We start from the raw sequence: 17,166 nt of genomic DNA, 5'->3' as shown, positions 1-17,166 counted from the left end.
GTCCTGTTGGGGCTATCAGGGTCCCTTCCCTGCCCCAAATGTTGGGGTCCCTGACTGTCCCAGCTATTCGTGTCCCTTCCCCACTCCACGACCAGGATCCCTTCCCTGTCCCAGCTATCGGGGTCCTGCCCTTCCCTGTCCCAGCTATTGGGGTCCTGCCCTTCCCCACTCCACGACCAGGATCCCTTTCCTGTTCCAGCTATCGGGGTCCTGCCCTTCCCTGTCCCAGCTATCGGGGTCCTGCCCTTCCCCACTCCACGACCAGGATCCTTCCCTGTCCCAGCTGTCGGGGTCCTGCCCTTCCCCAGCTGCTGTGGATCCCTGGTGCACCTGGCTGCCCTGTTTTGGGGGGCACTTCTCCCCCAGATGCAGCAGCTGGGGGCAGCGGGGTTTGCCAGGAGCCGCGGCTGCGGTGAGCCGGCGCAGCCTTGCCCCGGCGCGGTTATCTCAAAGGGCACTGCAAACATTAACTGATTGGGATTTGCCCCCACCTCCACAGGAAGGAACTTAAAGGATATCTGGGACTGTTTCAGCCCGGCCCTGAGTTGCAGCCACCTTTGGGGTGTGGCACGGCTCGGCTCGGCGGCAGCCTGGCGGCTGCGTGGGCACTGTGGTGCCACCGACGGCCCCGTGCCCCCAGCCCACCCGTGGCACGGCCAGGGCCACCACCTGCGCCCTCTGGGGCTGCTTGGCACGCCGGGGGAGTCGCTGGGTACGCCAAGGGATGGGACTTTGTCCCCCTGGGTGGGGGAACTTTGCACCCCAAGGGACGTGACTTTCATCATGGGCGGGGAGAGGAACTTCGTATTGCAAAGGATGTGACTTTGCACCCCAAGAGGTCACTCTGCACCCCCGGGATGGGACACTTTGCACCCTAAGGGAAGGTGACTTTGCACCCCAAGGTAGGGGGAAGGGTCATTCTGCACCTAAGGGGTCACTTTACATCCCAAAGGTCACTTTACATCCCTGTGAAGGGTCACTTTAAACCCCTACTTATGCGACTCCACACCCCAAGGGACACGGCTTTGCAACCTGCGCTGTCCCCAGGGGGATGGAACCCCCCAGGGACACGGGGCTACCACTGGCCCACCAGCCCCGAGGGGTGGCCAGGCTGCTTGCTGAGCTAATGCCCGGCAGGTTGCTCTGGGGAGGGGACAGCAGGGACAGCCCAGGGCTCACCTTCACTGCCGGGGGGGCTGGAGGTGTCGCGCTCGGCGGAGCCCTCGCAGTCCGAGGTGGCCCCGTCCCTCTCCGAGGGGCTCTTGTCCCCCACCGGGGCGTCCTCGCCTTCCTCCATCGCTGCCAGGGAACCTGCGGGAACACGGACAGGGCGGTGAGGAGGGCACAGCCAGAGGGAAAAGACGCCAGGGGGTTCTCCCACTTGGGAAATCCGGATGCTGGGAGGAAATGCCCTGCCCAGCCACCCCTGCGGCGCGGCATCCCCCTGGGGTACGCTGTCCCCTTGCAGAGGTGGCCACGTCTTGCTCCGAGGTGGCCACATCTTCCCCTCCCTGCGGGGAATCACCCTGGCAGCAAGAGGGGTCCTGTGCACACAGCTGCGGCGTCACCTGTCCCCAAAAAGGGACCCCAGAAATGGTCCCCACCACCCTTCATCTGACCGGTGACACGGACCCACTGCAGGGGGGGACACGCAAGGGGGGTGACGGGGACACCCCTCATCCCTGCCATCCCTCCCGGCCGTTCCCATGGCAACGCAGCCATGTCCCCAGCCCCGGTGGCACACGGCCCAGCCCCGGTGGCACACGTGGCTGGCGCCGCACGACGCCGCGGCGCCGGGGGCTGCCGGGCCCCAGCCAGGCACGGCACCGGGGATCACGGGGGGATCACGGGGGGATCACGGGGGGGGGATCCGAGCGGGGCCGGCCCGTCTGCAGACCTCAGCTGCTCGCCGTGACTCCAGGCATGTATATTTACAGCAGCAGAACAAAGAGCCCATAATCTATACAAAGCACACAACAATGAGCGTGAATAAAGAGGCTGCCGGAGAAGGGAAGGCAATTTATTCTAATTCTGCTAATTTCAGTTCCAGCACAATTAAAAAGGCTGTGATAATATTCAGAAACAATCGCCAGCTAACAAATCGTTTCTCCCGCTGTAAATGAAACATTGTTAGGCTAATTTCTTCCTTCACGCCTTCACGGCTCTTGGGCTTCTGATAAAGTTAACCCAACGCTCGCCTGCGCAGGGGTTTGGCACCCCCAGCCTGCCCAGGGAGGGGTGGATGGGGCAGGGAAGGGATGGGGTGGGGCCAGGAGGGCACCTGGCACCCCCCCAAGGGTGCTGAGACCACCCACATCCTGCCAGGGAAACGTGAGGAGGAGGATGGGGATGGTGTTGGGTACCACAGCATCCTACAGGATGATGGGCAGCCAACAGCATCCCATCCATGGTCCCTGGATGCACCCCATATCCCACCCTGAAATATCCATCCCCAGCCAGGAGGGAAATGGGGATGCCCCGTATGAATCCAACGGGATGCTCCATAAAAAATCCAGCTTTGAGTCCTGTGGTGTCACCAAGTCCCTGCAGGGATGATGGGTGGCCAACAGCGTCCCAGTGCCACCTCACTGGGGTCGCTGGATGCACCCTGGGGTGACCCACATCCCGCCCCGAAATCTCCATCCCCACCCAGGCAGGAGATGGGGATGCTCCACCTAAATCCAGCTGGGCTTTGGGCACTGTGGTGTCACCCAGCGCCTACAGGGATGATGGGGAATCAACAATCCCAGAATCTTGTCACTGTGACCCCTGGATGCACCCTGGGACCACCCACATCCCCCCCCAAAACACCGAGGCCCGGCCATGAGGAAGATGAGGATGCTCCATACAAATCCAGCCGTGCCAAACCTGGTGTGGGGACGAGTGGTGGCCAACAGCATCCTGGAATCATCTCACACAGTCCCTGGATGCGCCCCACATCCCACCCCAAAGCACTCCCAAGCACAGGGGAGGTGGGGACGAATAAAACAGATAAAAATAAGTAAAAATATAATAAAAATAAGATAAATCCAACCCTGAAAAACCAGGGGTTTGGGGACCACGGTGTCAGCCAGTGCCCATGGGGAGGCTGGGTGGCCAACAGCATCCCAGAGCTGTGTCCTTGGGTGCATCCCAGCCCCACTGCAGCATCCCACTCCCCAGGGATGCACCACCAGCGCTCCCAGCTGCGCGGGTTAAACGAACCACTGGGGGAAAAAAAAAAAAAAAAAAATCAAAAAAAGGGGAAAAAAGGGAAAAAAAAAAAAAAGCGAGTGAGGGAGAGGGAGCGTGGAGCAGGAGCGGAGGGAGCGTCACTTGCCCGGGATTGCTGGGAGCCCTGCACAGTTATCACCGCACACAGCCTCCCTCGGCTGGCCTGATCTGTCTATTCTTCATTAAGCAAATACGCTGAAATGGAAATGAAAACATAATAGCTATTTGATTCTCGGCGAGATATTTTGCATATTGGTTCAGTGCTGATAGTGGAATTTCATCAACTCCCTTTTTTCATGCTTTAAAACTGAATTACTGAGGCTGGTTTTACAGAGAGGGGAAGAGCCAAAAAACGCTCCCTTCCAAGATACTCCGCTTCGACGATTAACTCTTCTCCCTCCCTCCTTCTCCCTCCTTTTTTTTTTTATTGATAACGAGAAAGGATTTTTTTTTTTTTCGCCCTTTTCTTCTTTTTTCCCCTCAAAAAATAATAATAATAAAAAAAAATAAAAAGACAGTGACTCTACAAACTTGCAGGAAGCTGAGGCGCTGTGCCCGTGGCAGCAGGGCTGGGCCGAGGGTCGGCATTCCCAGGGAAACCCGGCGTTATCCAGGTAAAGATTTGATCACTGCACTCCAATTAAGGCTCTCCCAGCGCAGGAACAATAAAGCTTTTCTTGATTCTTTGTGCTTAGCTGGTAAATTAAATAAAAGGCGAAAGAATATAGGGAATCAAGGAGGAGGAGGGGGGGATTTTTCCAGGCTGCCAAGAGCGAGACCCTGGGCGCTCGGAGAGCCGGCACGGAGACAAGAGCAAAGTGATAAGAGGCCTTGATAACAGATAGAAAATAGCAACAGCCACAGACTTTCCCACCGGCTCTGGAGCAGGGAGGAGGAGGAGGAGGAGGAGGAGGAAGAGGAGGAGGAGTTCCCGTGGTGGAAAGCTGGTCCTGGATTGGGAACACGTGCAGGCTGGTGGCAACCTGCCTTCGCCGGCTGGCGCTCGGTGCTGCCATCAGGTCCAAGTGTTTATTTTTAAATACGAATTTAAATAAAATTCCCCATCCGACTCCTTCCAATTCCCACCTCTGGAAGCGTTCAAGGCCAGGGTGGATGGGGCTTGGAGCAACCTGGGCTAAATGGAATGTGTCCCCGCCCGTGGAGGGGGAGGAAGGAGATGAGCTTTAAGGACCTTCCAACCCAAACTGTTCTGGGAATCCATGATCCTTATTTCTAAAAATAAAAATTCCTCCAAGTCCCATTGGGCAGGGGATGAGTCCAAGGAGGGCTCCAGGAGTCAGGGAATGAGGGACAGAGCCTGGAGTCAGGTGAGCTCACATCCCAAACCTTCTCTCCAGGCACCTCAAAGCTCAGCCTTGGCTCTGGGTGTCACTGGGGGGGGACAGCAGGGACATCTCAGCTGTGCCAGGGCATCCTGAGGGATATTCCAGCTCCACCAGGCAGGCAGCATAATGGGGGATCCCCTCTCCATCCTTCCAGCTCCTCCTCATCCCTGCGTGGCATCATCCTCTTCTAGAAAACCACAATAATAACAATAATAATAACAATAATAATTAAAAAAAAAGATAACCAACCCAAAAGCAGGTGGGCAAGGCTCCAAAAACCAGGTTTTGGGATGCACAAAGCATCACCAGGATACTCATCCATCACCTCATGCTGGAAGTGTGGAAATTCCACTCAGGCATCGCTTCCTCGCTGCCCTAAATCACCGCTTTTGCCCCCAAATTATGGAGCCAAGAGCTGCAGGAAGAGGCCGGTATTCCTCAGGGAAAGATGCTCCTGGAGGCAGTCCCAGCTGCTCCTTCAGCAAAGGCAGCCCTGGTGGTTCGGTGGGATCTGGAGCACCCCGGGATTCCCCGGGGTCTGGCCGGGGCTGTGCCGTGCCCGCCCCGCTGCCAGAAACACCCGGAGAACAACCCGGGCTGCAAATCCCGCTATCTGATGGGCCACCCGCCCGCTCTTCTCACCCAATTCCTGCCTGGGCCCTCCCCATGTTTGTTTTACCAACGACCTCGGCTGCTCCCCAGCCCGTTCCCTGCGGATTGCATCGGGAATGCCGAGCCGGGAATGCCGAGCCGGGACAAACGAGCTCTGGGAGCGTTACCGACCCCTCGGGACATCTCCCCTCGGTGGTGCTGCACCAAGTTCCAATGGTCTGGGGTCCCTCTGGGAGGAAAAAAGGGGATTTTGGAGCACAAATCAGCCCTCTCCCCTATCAGCCTGGCTGCAGCATCCCAGGCCGGGCTCTTCCCATGGATATCTCCCCATGAAAGATCAGCCCCGTGCACGGAGCCGATAGCGGCTGGGCCCGGCCCCAGGGGGCTTTATCTCAAATTTGGGGCCCTTCTCCATCACCTCCAGATAAAATTCACCCTGACCCTGCCCGTGGTGCCCTGGGGGAAAAGGGCAAGGGGAAAAAAAAAAAGAAGTATGGTTGGAGAATGGGAAGGTGCAGGGGGGGATTTATAATGTATTGATCACGATTTGGTATTAAATTATTACTGGTTTATCCAGGAGGTGGCAGGGATGCTGGGACTGCTGATGGGGGATATTTATAATCATTTACAAATCAATTTTATAGACCTATTACATTTCTGTATTTAGGCCTAATTTATCCATGAACAGAGTGATGTTGGGTGATGCTGCAGTTCTTGACGGGGAGATGCTCCAACTGCTCATGAGGGGTCTTATAATGATTAATATTATTACAGTTAGAACCAATTAGGCCTGATTTATACCAGGAAGGGGAATAAAGGGTGGTGGGGGAATAGAGATGGTGGGGGCATGGAGGGGGTGGGTGATGCCGCCGTTGCTCGTGGGATGGTATTTACAATAATTGTTAAATTTATAATATTTGTTAAATTTATAATAATTGTTAAATTTATAATAATGATTACATTTAAGATAATGATTACATTTACAATAATGATTACATTTACAATAATGATTACATTTACAATAATGATTACATTTACAATACACTTAGGCCTAATTTTTCCAGGAGAGCAACGAAGGACAGAGAGGGAATGGAGGTGTTGGGAAGGCTGGGATTTCTTGGGATGGGATTCCTTGGGATGGGATTCCTTGGGATGGGATGGGATTCCTTGGGATGCTCCAGCCAGTGCTGGGGAGCTGCTCTGCCCCAGCCACCACAGCCTGGTCTGGTGGAAGGTCCCTGCTCTAGAACCGGATGAGCTCCACGCTCCTTCCCAACCCAAACCATTCCAGGGCGAAATCCAGAAACCACCCCTGGGCCGGAGACCCCCGGAGCACCCCTGGGTGCTGCGCTGCCCCGGGGGGAGCCCCCCAGGGAAGAGCAGAAGCGGGGAGAGGCTGAGCCTGAGAAAAAGCAGCGCTGCTGATAGGGGAGGGATTGGTTTCAGCCGGAGCTGCTCGCGCTGCCAAGCCCAGGCGGGATCTCGGCGGGTGCAGTTACTGAACATTCATCACTGCCTGAACTCTGTAACTTTATCAGCAGCGAGCGGCGCCAGCGCCGGCCCCGCCAGCCCCGGCTCCGATGGGCCGATAAACCACCCAGAGATCCCGGGAGATTGGGGCGCTCCGGGGGCCGCCATTCCCTACAGGGACGGCCGGCGGATCCGCCGCGCGCGAGGGAGGGGAAGGAGCGAGGGGAGAGAAATCCGGGGACAATGACAATGGAGTGACTTTAGGTTTCAGATGGGGTCGATAAGGCCCTGATAGATTTGGAGAGAGCGGAACGGAGCCGTGCCTGGCGCGGCAGATGGATGGGGATGCTCCGGGAGAAGGGATGCGCTGAGCACACGGAGCCACGAGAGGCTGCTCGGAGCACGGCAGGGAAACTGAGGCAGCTGGCGAGACTGGGCGAGAAGGACCAGTCCTTCCTGGGGGGACTGGAGGTGTCTCCATCCAAGCCCCATCCAGGAGCAGCTTGAAGAGTTCATCCCCACGGTGATCCAGGATGTGGGCACTTCGGGAGCAGCTGGATACGCAACAAGACGGGAAAGAAATTCCATCCAGGAAGATCAGGCCAGCCCTGCTCCCTGCCAAAAGGGTGGAACTGGGGGGAAAACCCCTCGATTCCCATACTTCTTCTCCCACCTGGAATAAAGACATTCCAGGCAGGAACGGCTGGGGGTGGGGGTGCTCAGGCACCACTCGAGGACATCAATACCGGGTGACAGCGAGGACAGAGGTCAAGCTCTGGGCTAATCCAGCGACAAATTACCCCGGAGATGCCGAGCTGGAGCCATCCCCCTTCCTGTGGGAAGCGGCTCCAGGTCCTGCCAGGTCCATCCCGCTCCCAAAAGCGATGGAAAGGGAACAGGGATGGTTTTCAGTGCCCACCCCAAGCCTTTCGGGCTGTGACAGCCCTGGCTGACAAGGCCTGAGGGATGGGGACAAGGATGGGGACCAGGGGGCATCGGGAAAGATGCTCCCAGTCCCACAGGATGCCCGATCCCAGCTCCCAGAGCCATCCTGGAGCACCCCAGGGCAACGAGCAGGAACTGTGGGGGCTCCAGGGGCAGGGAAGGACCCTCAGAGGGCACAGCCAGGTTGGGTGGCCCATCTGAGAGCAGCTGGCACCGAGCCTGGCACATGGAGATCCCTGGGACAGCGCTGCTCCCAAAATCCTTCCCAGCACCCCAACCCTCCTCTTCCTCCAACTCCAGGCCCTTCTCCCACCCGGCTCCGTGGACACCGAGTTTGCTCCGTGCAAACGTGCCTGTGCTGCCTCTCTCTCTCTCTTTCTTTTCTCTAATTTTTTTTTTTTTTTCCTGTTCTTGGCATTTTGGTGGAGCGAGATAAGAGCGAAAAACAACAGAGCTGCCCGGAGAGTGAAAAAGGGAGATAGATAACGCAGATACCGACTCCTACACAAAACAGTCCTGGCTTTATCTCTGCTTTTTATCACAGTTCCCCTAAAAAAAATAAAGAGAGCAACCCAACTGGAATGGGGCAGCACATTAAAAAATGAACTTTATACTGTTTGCTCTTTAGTTTTATATTTAGATGAAACAGACTCAGAGGCTCGTGGTCGATACCTTTTCCAAACTAAGAAGTCTGGAAGCTCTGTTTGCTCCAGCGGGGATGAGAGAGGAAAGCCAAGGAGTTGAGTATGAATAGGGCAGAGGGATGAGGCTGCTCTGAAGTATCCAGGGCAGCATCCTGCAGCAGAAGCAGGGAGGCTCAGGCTGGAGGTGGCTACAGACATGGAGACGCTCCCCGAGCATCCCTGGGCGCTGCCAGCTTGGGGACAGATCCCACCCGAGATGGCCCAGCCACCACCAGGATCACCCCGTGGCACAGCTGGCAAAGCCCTGGCTGCCCGTGGTGGGAGCAGGTCCCTGGATGCAGGGACAGCATCTCCATCCCAGCACAGGGCCGTGGCTGGACGTGCCCTACACCCCCCCCCACGCGCGGCTCCCAAAAATCCTCTGTCCCCCCCCATTCCTCAGGGCAGCCTCACAGGGCTCTGCCTTCCTGCTGGGAAGGGCATTTTGGAGCAGCAAGAACCCAACTCCCAGGGCACGGCCAGAAAGAGGGAAGGAAGGGGGAAAAAAAAAAAAATAATAAAAATGGACTGGAGGTTTTTCCCCTCCCCTCGCACTCCCTTCCCTACCTTCTTTTTGAAAAACATAATTTATCTGTGTATTATCAAGAAATCCAGACACTTTAATCAGTGAGCTATGAAGTCAGTATTTCCATTCTTATCTAGCGGAGGAGTGGAAATGGAGAGCAGATAGGCAGCTCCGAGCCCGGCCGTGGTGGGGAATGTTAATGGGAGGAGCGGCGGAGCCATTGGCTACCGAGCTGCCGCTATCGCTGCCATTATCGGGCCCTTATCGCGGCAACCATCGCAGCGCAGTAATGGGGCCAGTTCAACTTTCCGCATTATCATAGGAGCTGCGAGTAGCATGAGAGGCCTCGGCTGGGAGACGGAGAAGAGAGAGAGCGGCCAAACTTCTCGGCGGAGCGCGGAGGGGAGGGAAGAGCGGCTTTTCCTCCCCGCCGTGCCCTCCCGAGCTGGGGATGCTCTGCCTGCTGCTCCCAGCCTCACCTTCCAAAAGCCCCGGGCGCCGTCCTGGAGGAACATCTCCAAAGCCCCGGGGACTGATCCCACCGAGCATCACAAAAGCTCCGCGTATCAACCCTAAGGCACATTCCCAAACCTCAGGCACTGACCCAGAGAAGGATGCCCAAAACGCCAGGCACCAATCGCAGCAAGCTTCCCAAAACCCTGGGTACCATCCCAAGGCACATTCCCGAAGCTACAGGGACTGACCCTGCTGAGCATCCCCAAAGGCTCGGGCACAGCCTTCAGGTGCATCCCCAAACGCCTTCAAGCAGCCATAAATTCCTGGGCACTGACCCCAAGGCGCATCCTTAAAGCCCCAGGCACTGAACCTGTAGGGAATCCCCAAAGTCCAGGGTGCCAAACATTGCCAAAATCCTGGGCACCGACTCCAAAGCCCATCCCTACAGCAAGGGGTACCGACCCCATCAAACATCCCCAAACCCTGGGTTTGCATTCCCAAAACTGCAAGCACCATTCCTAAATATTCCCAAAGCTCCAGGCACTGACCCCATTGAACATCCCAAAAATCTCCAGGCACTGACCCCACCAAGCATCCCCAAAAACGCAGGCACCAATCCTAAATACTGCCAAAGCTCCAAGCCCCGACCCCATCGAGCATCCCAAAACCCCAGGCACTGACCCCAAAATCTCCAGGCCATGACCTTACTGAGCATTCCCAAAGCTCCAGGACCCTGACCCTGCTGAGCATCCCCAAGCCCTGGCACTGACTCGGAGGCACATCCCCAAATCCTGGGGTCACGCTCCCGGCCGGCCAAGGCCGAGGGAAAACAATGGATCTACATTTCATCAGATGGACAAATCAGAGGAGCACATTTCCTCCACGGGCTATCGAATGGGAGATGTCAAGAAAATATGTTGATGTGAGAAAGAGGAGATAAAGAATTATTTTGGAGGAAAAAAAAGCCGTGGAAGGCTCTTATCTGGAGTGACTCATAGGCACACACTCCTTAACCCCACTGCAGCCCAAGGTCAGCAGTTGCATTCCTTTCGGCATTTCAGCCCTTCCAAAAAAACATGTTGCTGCAGGAACAATGTGGAGCCTTTACCGGGCAGCCATCGGAAGAGGGAACTGTATTACCCCGAAACACTTGAACTTTCCTGATAAAAGGAGCAGCAGGACACAGCCCGGCCAAAAGCCCTGAGTCAGGCAGCAAAAGCAGTCATGGGACGTGGCGCAGAAAAAAAAAAGGAGATATTGGCCTCCTGCTCCCATTCCTGCTCTTCTCCAAAGCCGGGGCAGCTGATTCCTTGGCCCCACGGGAAGAAAAATCCATGTCCTCGGCATGGAGCAGAGGTGGAGTGTGGTGCAGGGCTGGCACAGAGGCCTTTTCCAACTTCTCTTCTGCAGCGTTGAATTCCGAGAAGCTCCAGGTTCCTCGCTCCTGCCGTGCCCTGGTTGCTCACATCCCTCTCTCCGGGCAGCATCAGCTCTCAGCCCTGCCTGTGCCTCTGTGGAAGCTCTGGGCTGGTTTTCCCTCCACAGCAACGCCCCATCCAGTGTTTTCCAAGGCAGATCATGGCTTTTTTTTTTTTTTTTTTTTTTTTTTTGCAGCAGGACGGATGGAAAACATCCTCAAAACATCCTCTTCCTTCGGCCAGCACAGCTGCGTTTGGCCCCAAATCCACCAGCACCACGCAGGGCCCAGCAGCTCCATCCCCAGCCCTGCTGCTCCCACTTTGGGCAGCACTGTCCTTTCCTTTCCCAGGGATGTGGGTGTCCCCTCAGGGCTGGGAATGTCCCACAGCACGGAGATTCCTGCGCCGGGATGGATGTGGACACGGTGATGCCAGGTGGCCCCGCTGGCATCCCAGGGGCTGCCCCTCTCCAGGAACCTCGGATCACCCCCGCCGTGGCACTGCCTCCTTGCACAACTCCTGCAACACCCGTGGGGAAAGCACTGCTTTCTTCCCAAGGCCTGCTCGCCGAGCTGGCCGCATCACAACTTGGCCAAAGGGGAGGCTGCAGCTTGCTCGGTGGCCTCGTGATTCACCGTGGAAAATAAGACCTTGCCCAACCTCGCCACGCCGGATGCCGAGGTGTGAATCCCGGCTGGAGGTGGCTTCCCCGGGATGCCGGGGACAGTCCATCCCCCCGGGGGCTCAGGAGGTGGAAGAGCAGCAGCAGACACAAAACCAACCCAACCCCGGCGCCCACGGGCCCTGGAAGGAGCTGCTGGCAAGGCAAAGCCTCCCTCGCCGGCCGCCCCACGGCCCCTCGGCAGAACTGGTTTGGCCGTGGCCAGCCCGGCTCCCCCAGCATCCCCCTCATCCTCCTCTCCCGCCCGCTGCGGAGATGGGGATGGCCAGGAAGAGCCATCCTGGGATATACCCCCAGCACGGCCCCAAAAGGGCTTGGAGGGCTCCCTGGCACGGAGGGACGCAGCGTCCCACGGCTGGCAGGGCACGGGATGGTGGCACTGGCCAGCAGTGCCATTTCTCCCTTATCCGTGGCGAATGGATTTCCTGCTCTGAGCTGTCCCCTTGGCCGCCAGCTGCCAACCGTTCTCCTGGAGCTGGGGCCTGCAGGGATGCTCGCACCTGGAGCACTGGCTGTGGGAGAGGAGGGAAACTTCTTCCAGCATCACCTGAGGCTGGGGCAGGCCCTCCACTGGGCAGGAAGGTGGCTCGTGGGAATCACCTGGGGATGGCCGGGAGAACTGGGTGCATCCCACGGATCACTCCCCCAATCCCATCCCACCCGTGGGGACCACGACGCTCCCCCAGCCCTGGGGGCCCCCAGCGTCACCCACGGCACGTCCCAGGGGGCCGGTGGCACCCGGGATGGGCAGAGCCACTGCGGGGGCAAGCTGTGCCACAGGGCTCTGCCACCCGCACCCCTGCCAGCTCCGAGGAGCCGTGCTCCGGTGCCACCACCACCGCGCCAGGGCTGGCAAAAGCCTCGGGGTGTTTGCACAAGAGAGGGGAGGGGTTGGCAGGCAGGCAGCGCCCGTGGGTGTAGCAGACACGTGGGACACGGGGATGCCACCCTGGGGATGCCACGAGTGGGGTACGGGGCGGGGGGGGCCGGGAGGCCGAGGGAGCCCCGGGATGTGCAGAAAATTCCGGTTTTGGGAGCGGAGCTGGGAGGCCCTGCCGGGACCCAACCCTCCCCACCCCACGGGAGCACCCCGGGGTAGCACCTCCCTCCCCAAACACCCCCACCCCGGAGGCGCGGATGGGGAAACTGAGGCACGGAGGTGGCGGAGATGGAAAAGCGCAGCCGCATCGGAGCGCAGAGGGAAAAACAGGCAAAAAAAAAAAAAAAAAAAAAAAAAAAAAAAGCAGCAAGCAGAGGAGGTTGAAACAGAGTCACCTGAAAGGGAAGGACTCAGGGAGGGAAGGCAGCGGGAAGGAGCGGGCAGGAGGCGTGCCGGGAGCATCCCACGCCACCGGCTCACCACGCCGCCGCTAAAAATAGACGCTGGGTTTGGCCACTGTCATCTTTAAAAGAAACGCAATTTTCCAGGCTCCCGGGAAGGACGGCTCTCCCACGGCCCGACCGGCACGGCCACCCCCTGCCCGGCTCCACCATCCCCTTCCCGGCATCGCCGCCGAGCCCACGCGGGACCGGGGAGCAGCCGAGCGTGCAGGAGGAAAGGAAAAAAAAATATAAAACCACCCGGCCCAACAACACAACCCCATCAAGAGACGGCGGCTTTAACAGCGCAGATCGCACTCGTTATCTGACACCATCTAATAGCAATTAAAGAAAATACACATGCAAAAATATGACGGTGTTTTCACCTCCCCCCCCCCCCCCCCCCCCCCCCAGCCCGTGCGTTCGCTCGGCGGAGCAGAATGGGAGATAATCATCAAAAAAAGTCAAAGCTCTCATCAAACTAATGCAACATCTGCAGCCGATAACAGGAGCTGGGAGAGCTCGGCTTCTCAACCCAGCTCGCTTCACAGAGCACGTGGAGGGGGGGAAACCACCCCAGCACCTTGAGAAATAAAAACACACATGCAGCTGCCCCCCATCAGATAATTAAAGTGCCTGCGTTAATCACATTTGCAGTGGAACAAATTGTTGGAGCCCTTTTGCCCCTCTTTGCTGTGTTTGTTGTTGTAGCGAATCCTGCTCCGGTCTGGTGGGGAGAGATAAGTGGTCCTTATCAGCCCTGGCAATCTCTATCAGGATGGAGATCGGGGCTTGGCGCTTATCAGGAGCTCAGATCTACTGTAGCTGAGCGCAGAATAAAAAGGGAAAAGGAAAAAAAAAAAAAAACCACAAAAAAAAAAAAAAAATAATAACCGCAAACAGGCCCCTGCAACTCTGACAAAACATTCGCTTCCAGCTCGCTTAGGAGCAAAAAAATAATAAAAAAATCTGTATTAAAAGAACAAGGGAGGGGGAGGCACATCAGCGCGATGAGATCAATCTCCCGCTTATCAGGCTCCCCCATCGCAGGACCCGGCGCTGTGAAAGCACCGGCAGCTGCCAGAGCCTCGCTCATCAGCTGGGCGCCCGCGCTCCCATGTTTGAAGTTAATAAATATAACAGGCTATCTGGTTTGGAGATCAGCTCCTGCTCCCTATCAGCCCCTCACATCTATCTACCAGCAGAACAAAAGACAGACACACACATAAAAAAAAAAAAGAGAAAGAAAAAAAAAAAAAAAAACAAACCACCCCATAAGGCAGAAGCAGCTGCAGGGAGGTTGGTGGTACAGGCAGGGATGGAAAGAAACTGTCCTCTGCGGGCAGGAACCCCCAAAAATGAAAGGGAGAGATGGCTCGGGGTGTTTTCTCCGCTATCGAAAGCCACCATCGCGATGCAATCGGCTTTCAAAGCCTCCCCACCGCGTGCCACCGCCGCTGCCGGGGGGGCTCGCAGGGAGGGAGCGGCACCCCCGGCCCCTCCATCCCCGCACGGCTCCAGCCCGGAAAGGCACCGAGGAGAGGAAGGTTAAAGCAGCTGGTTAAATATAGTCCGGTGTCTGATCTTTGTCTTATCTCTGCTGGCGATCGCCCGCTCTCCCGGCGATCTCCCCGCGAGCCTTAATCTGCGCCTCGCATCGGGCTTCAAAAAAAAAAAAAAAAAAATCCAAAAAAAACAACAAAACCCCAACCCCACAAGAGAAGGCGAAGCCAGAGCGAGAACATCGCGTCACCCAGGAAAATAAAATCAGCAGATAGCAATCTGGAGGAGGTTTTTAATGCTCCAGCCGAGATGATAAGGAGGATAGACTTTGTGGAAACAGGTCCGGTCTGTACATGAGAGGAGTCTGGTTACCGGAGCCCTGATTCATGCATACCTTCCCTGATGGAGCAGCGGCAGGGCGCTCTCGCCGCGCTCGCCGCCTCTAATGACTGTTTTCATGTTGACACATACAGGAAGGCTTCCAAGCTCTCAGCTTTTAATCAGTTTTGGCCATCGCCGGCGGCCTGAGATCAGCCTCCCACTTTATCATTTCTTCACATCTCTGCAGAAAAGCAGCAGAGGAAGGAGATACGAGGAGCTGCCGCCGCCCGGCCGAGCTGCCACGGCCCCGTCCTGCCCCAGTTTGCCCCGTAAAGTCCACGCTGGTGGGTGCTGGGATCGGGCATCCCAGCAGCGGCAAAGCTCCCGCAGGGAGCGGTGTCATTCCAGCGCTACCGCTCGCTCCGGTCTGAACGCTCCCGGCTGAACGAGCTGGAGTTACCCGGGCAGGGCTCGCAGGGCTTTTTGCCGAAATAAAGCCGCGGAAGTTGGAGAAAGCCAAAGGAGAAAAGTATCCCGAAAAAAAAAAAAAAAAAAAAAAAAAAAAAAAAGAGGAGGCAGCTGGGACTATTTTTAACTCTCCCCGGGTAAAAGTCTAGCTGAGCGTTATCACCACAGCAATCACCCCAGGCAGGGAAACAGGTAGGTGCAACTCAGCCTTGCAATTATTTCAGGAGAAAGATAAAGGTAGATTATCACATGGTGGCCAGCCTTTCCTATCCTCCCATCTCCCTCTTATCACCAGCTTCCATCGACTCGAGGGGGGAAAGAAAAAAAAAAAAACACACACACACACCGGAGAGGAAGGAGACAAGCCAAGCTGAGCCCGGCACCAAAAAAACTTCCAGCACTTTGCAGGATTTCTCTGCCTTGCCGGTACATCCTCGCTGGAGCCCGGCCGGTGGGCTGGAGCAGGGGCAGCGCGACCCTCTGCTGTCACCATTCCACACGGAGGGACTTTGGGATGCGCCCAAAGTCCCGGGGGATCCCGCGGCGGCTCCTCATGGCCACGTCCCACCGGGGCTGGGATGCCGAGCGGGACCCGGCGGGCACGGGGCAGGGTGGAGCGCCAAGGACAGCGCGGCCGGTGGGGAGGGTGGCACATGGGGACGATGGGGACGGTGGCACGGCGGGTCCAGCAGCGCCCAGGCAAATGGGGGTCCCCGTGCGGGGAAGGGGAGCCCTGGCAGGGTCAGGGCGCTGTCCCCGCGGTGAGGAGCCCCTGGCAGGGCTGGGGTACCCCAGGAGGGATGGGGAGCCCCCGGCAGGGTGAGCGGCCCGTAGCCCGGGTGAGGAGCCCTTGGCAGGGCTGGGGTGGCCCGGCGGCGTTTGGGAGCCCCGGGGGGGGGGGGTTTTGGGAGGCAGGCGAGGGAGATAAGATCACAATTTCAGGCCGTCCCGACAGAGCGATGTTATCAGGACGGGACTTGCAGAACGGAATATTTTAAAGCCTTATCGGGGCCCCCATCGGGAGCCGGTACCGGAGCCACCGCGCTGGCGGGGGGGGGGAAGGCGGCGCGGGAGGGGGGAGCGGCGGGGACAGAGACCAAGGCAGGCGATGGGTCGGTAGCGGGAACGGGCACCCACGGCGAGTGGGTCCCGGGTGTGTCCCGCGGGGACCGGGGGAGGGGGTGCGGGAGCGCTGCCGCCGAAGACGTGGTGCAAAAAAAAAAAAAAAAAAAAAAAAAAAGGCGGGGGGGGGGGGTGGGGGCGGGAGGGGAGCGGTGCGGTCAGCAGGGAACGGCGGGAGGGGTGCCGGTAGCGGCGACTCACGTTTGATCTGCCGGGGGTTGCTCTGTTTCCTCCTGGACATCGCTCGGCGAGGGGCGAGCCCGGCGCCCCGGCTGGCGGCTGGGCGGGCGGCAGGTGGGTGGCGGCGGGCGGGCCCCCGGCTGCTCGCATGCCCGCCCGCCCGCCCGCGGGGCCGGGGCCGGGGCCGGGGCCGTGCTCGGCGGAGCGAAGCCGCCGCCGCCGCCGCCGCCGCCGCGGGATTTTCTCAATGGGCGCCGCGCCGGATCAAACCCGCGGGAGCGCTCCGGGGGGGGCGGGGCCTCCGCCGCCGCCGCGGCCGCCCATAGGCCCCCGCCCCGCCGCCGGCCACGCCCACCGGATGGCGCGCGCGCCGCGGGGCGGGGCTAACGGCGGAGGGGGCGTGGCCTCGCGGCTCGGTCCCGGCCTGGGGGGCTCCGTGCCCCGCTCGCCCCCGCCGCGGTCCCCAAAGGCTCCCAAAAGTGTCCCCAGCCCCGCCCGGGGAGCCACGTGAGGCTCCACCCTCTGCTTTGGGTCTCTGGCACCACCCCCTTAGGTCGGACCCCGCTTTTGGGTTCCACAACGCATCTCCAGCGTCGCGAACTTCCCCTGTGGGGTCTTCAGTCCTTCCTTGGGGTGCCCGAATTCCCCTCTGGGGTCTTCAGTCCTTCCTTGGGGTGCCCGAATTCCCCTCTGGGGTCTTCAATCCTTCTCTGGGGTGCCCGAATTCCCCTCTGGCATCTTCAATCCTTCCTTGGGGTGCCCGGATTCCCCTCTGGGGTCTTCAATCCTTCCTTGGGGTGCCCGAATTCCCCTCTGGGGTCTTCAATCCTTCTTTGGGGTGCCCGAATTCCCCTCTGGGGTCTTCAGTCCTTCCTTGGGGTGCCCGAATTCCCCTCTGGGG

The 17,166-nt window shown here is 58.4% G+C and overlaps 1 protein-coding gene across 1 annotated transcript in view; it reads right to left on the bottom strand.

The window, feature by feature from the left end:
- ZFPM1 (zinc finger protein, FOG family member 1) overlaps positions 1-16,391 on the bottom strand; it is a 36,134-nt gene extending 19,743 nt beyond the window's left edge. Inside the window, exons 1-2 of the mRNA XM_053952986.1 lie at positions 16,287-16,391; positions 1,180-1,311 (exon numbers count right to left, since the gene is read on the bottom strand). Of these exons, the coding sequence (XP_053808961.1) occupies positions 1,180-1,311; positions 16,287-16,326 (172 nt within the window). The 5' untranslated portion in view covers positions 16,327-16,391. The remainder of the gene's footprint in view (positions 1-1,179; positions 1,312-16,286) is intronic.
- Positions 16,392-17,166: the final 775 nt, after the last annotated feature.

Source organism: Vidua chalybeata, chromosome 11, assembly GCF_026979565.1.
Source record: "Vidua chalybeata isolate OUT-0048 chromosome 11, bVidCha1 merged haplotype, whole genome shotgun sequence".
In the NCBI taxonomy this organism is placed as follows: Eukaryota; Metazoa; Chordata; class Aves; order Passeriformes; family Viduidae; genus Vidua; species Vidua chalybeata.
Note: the sequence above shows the minus strand (reverse complement) of the source record. Positions and strands in the feature narration are given on the sequence as shown.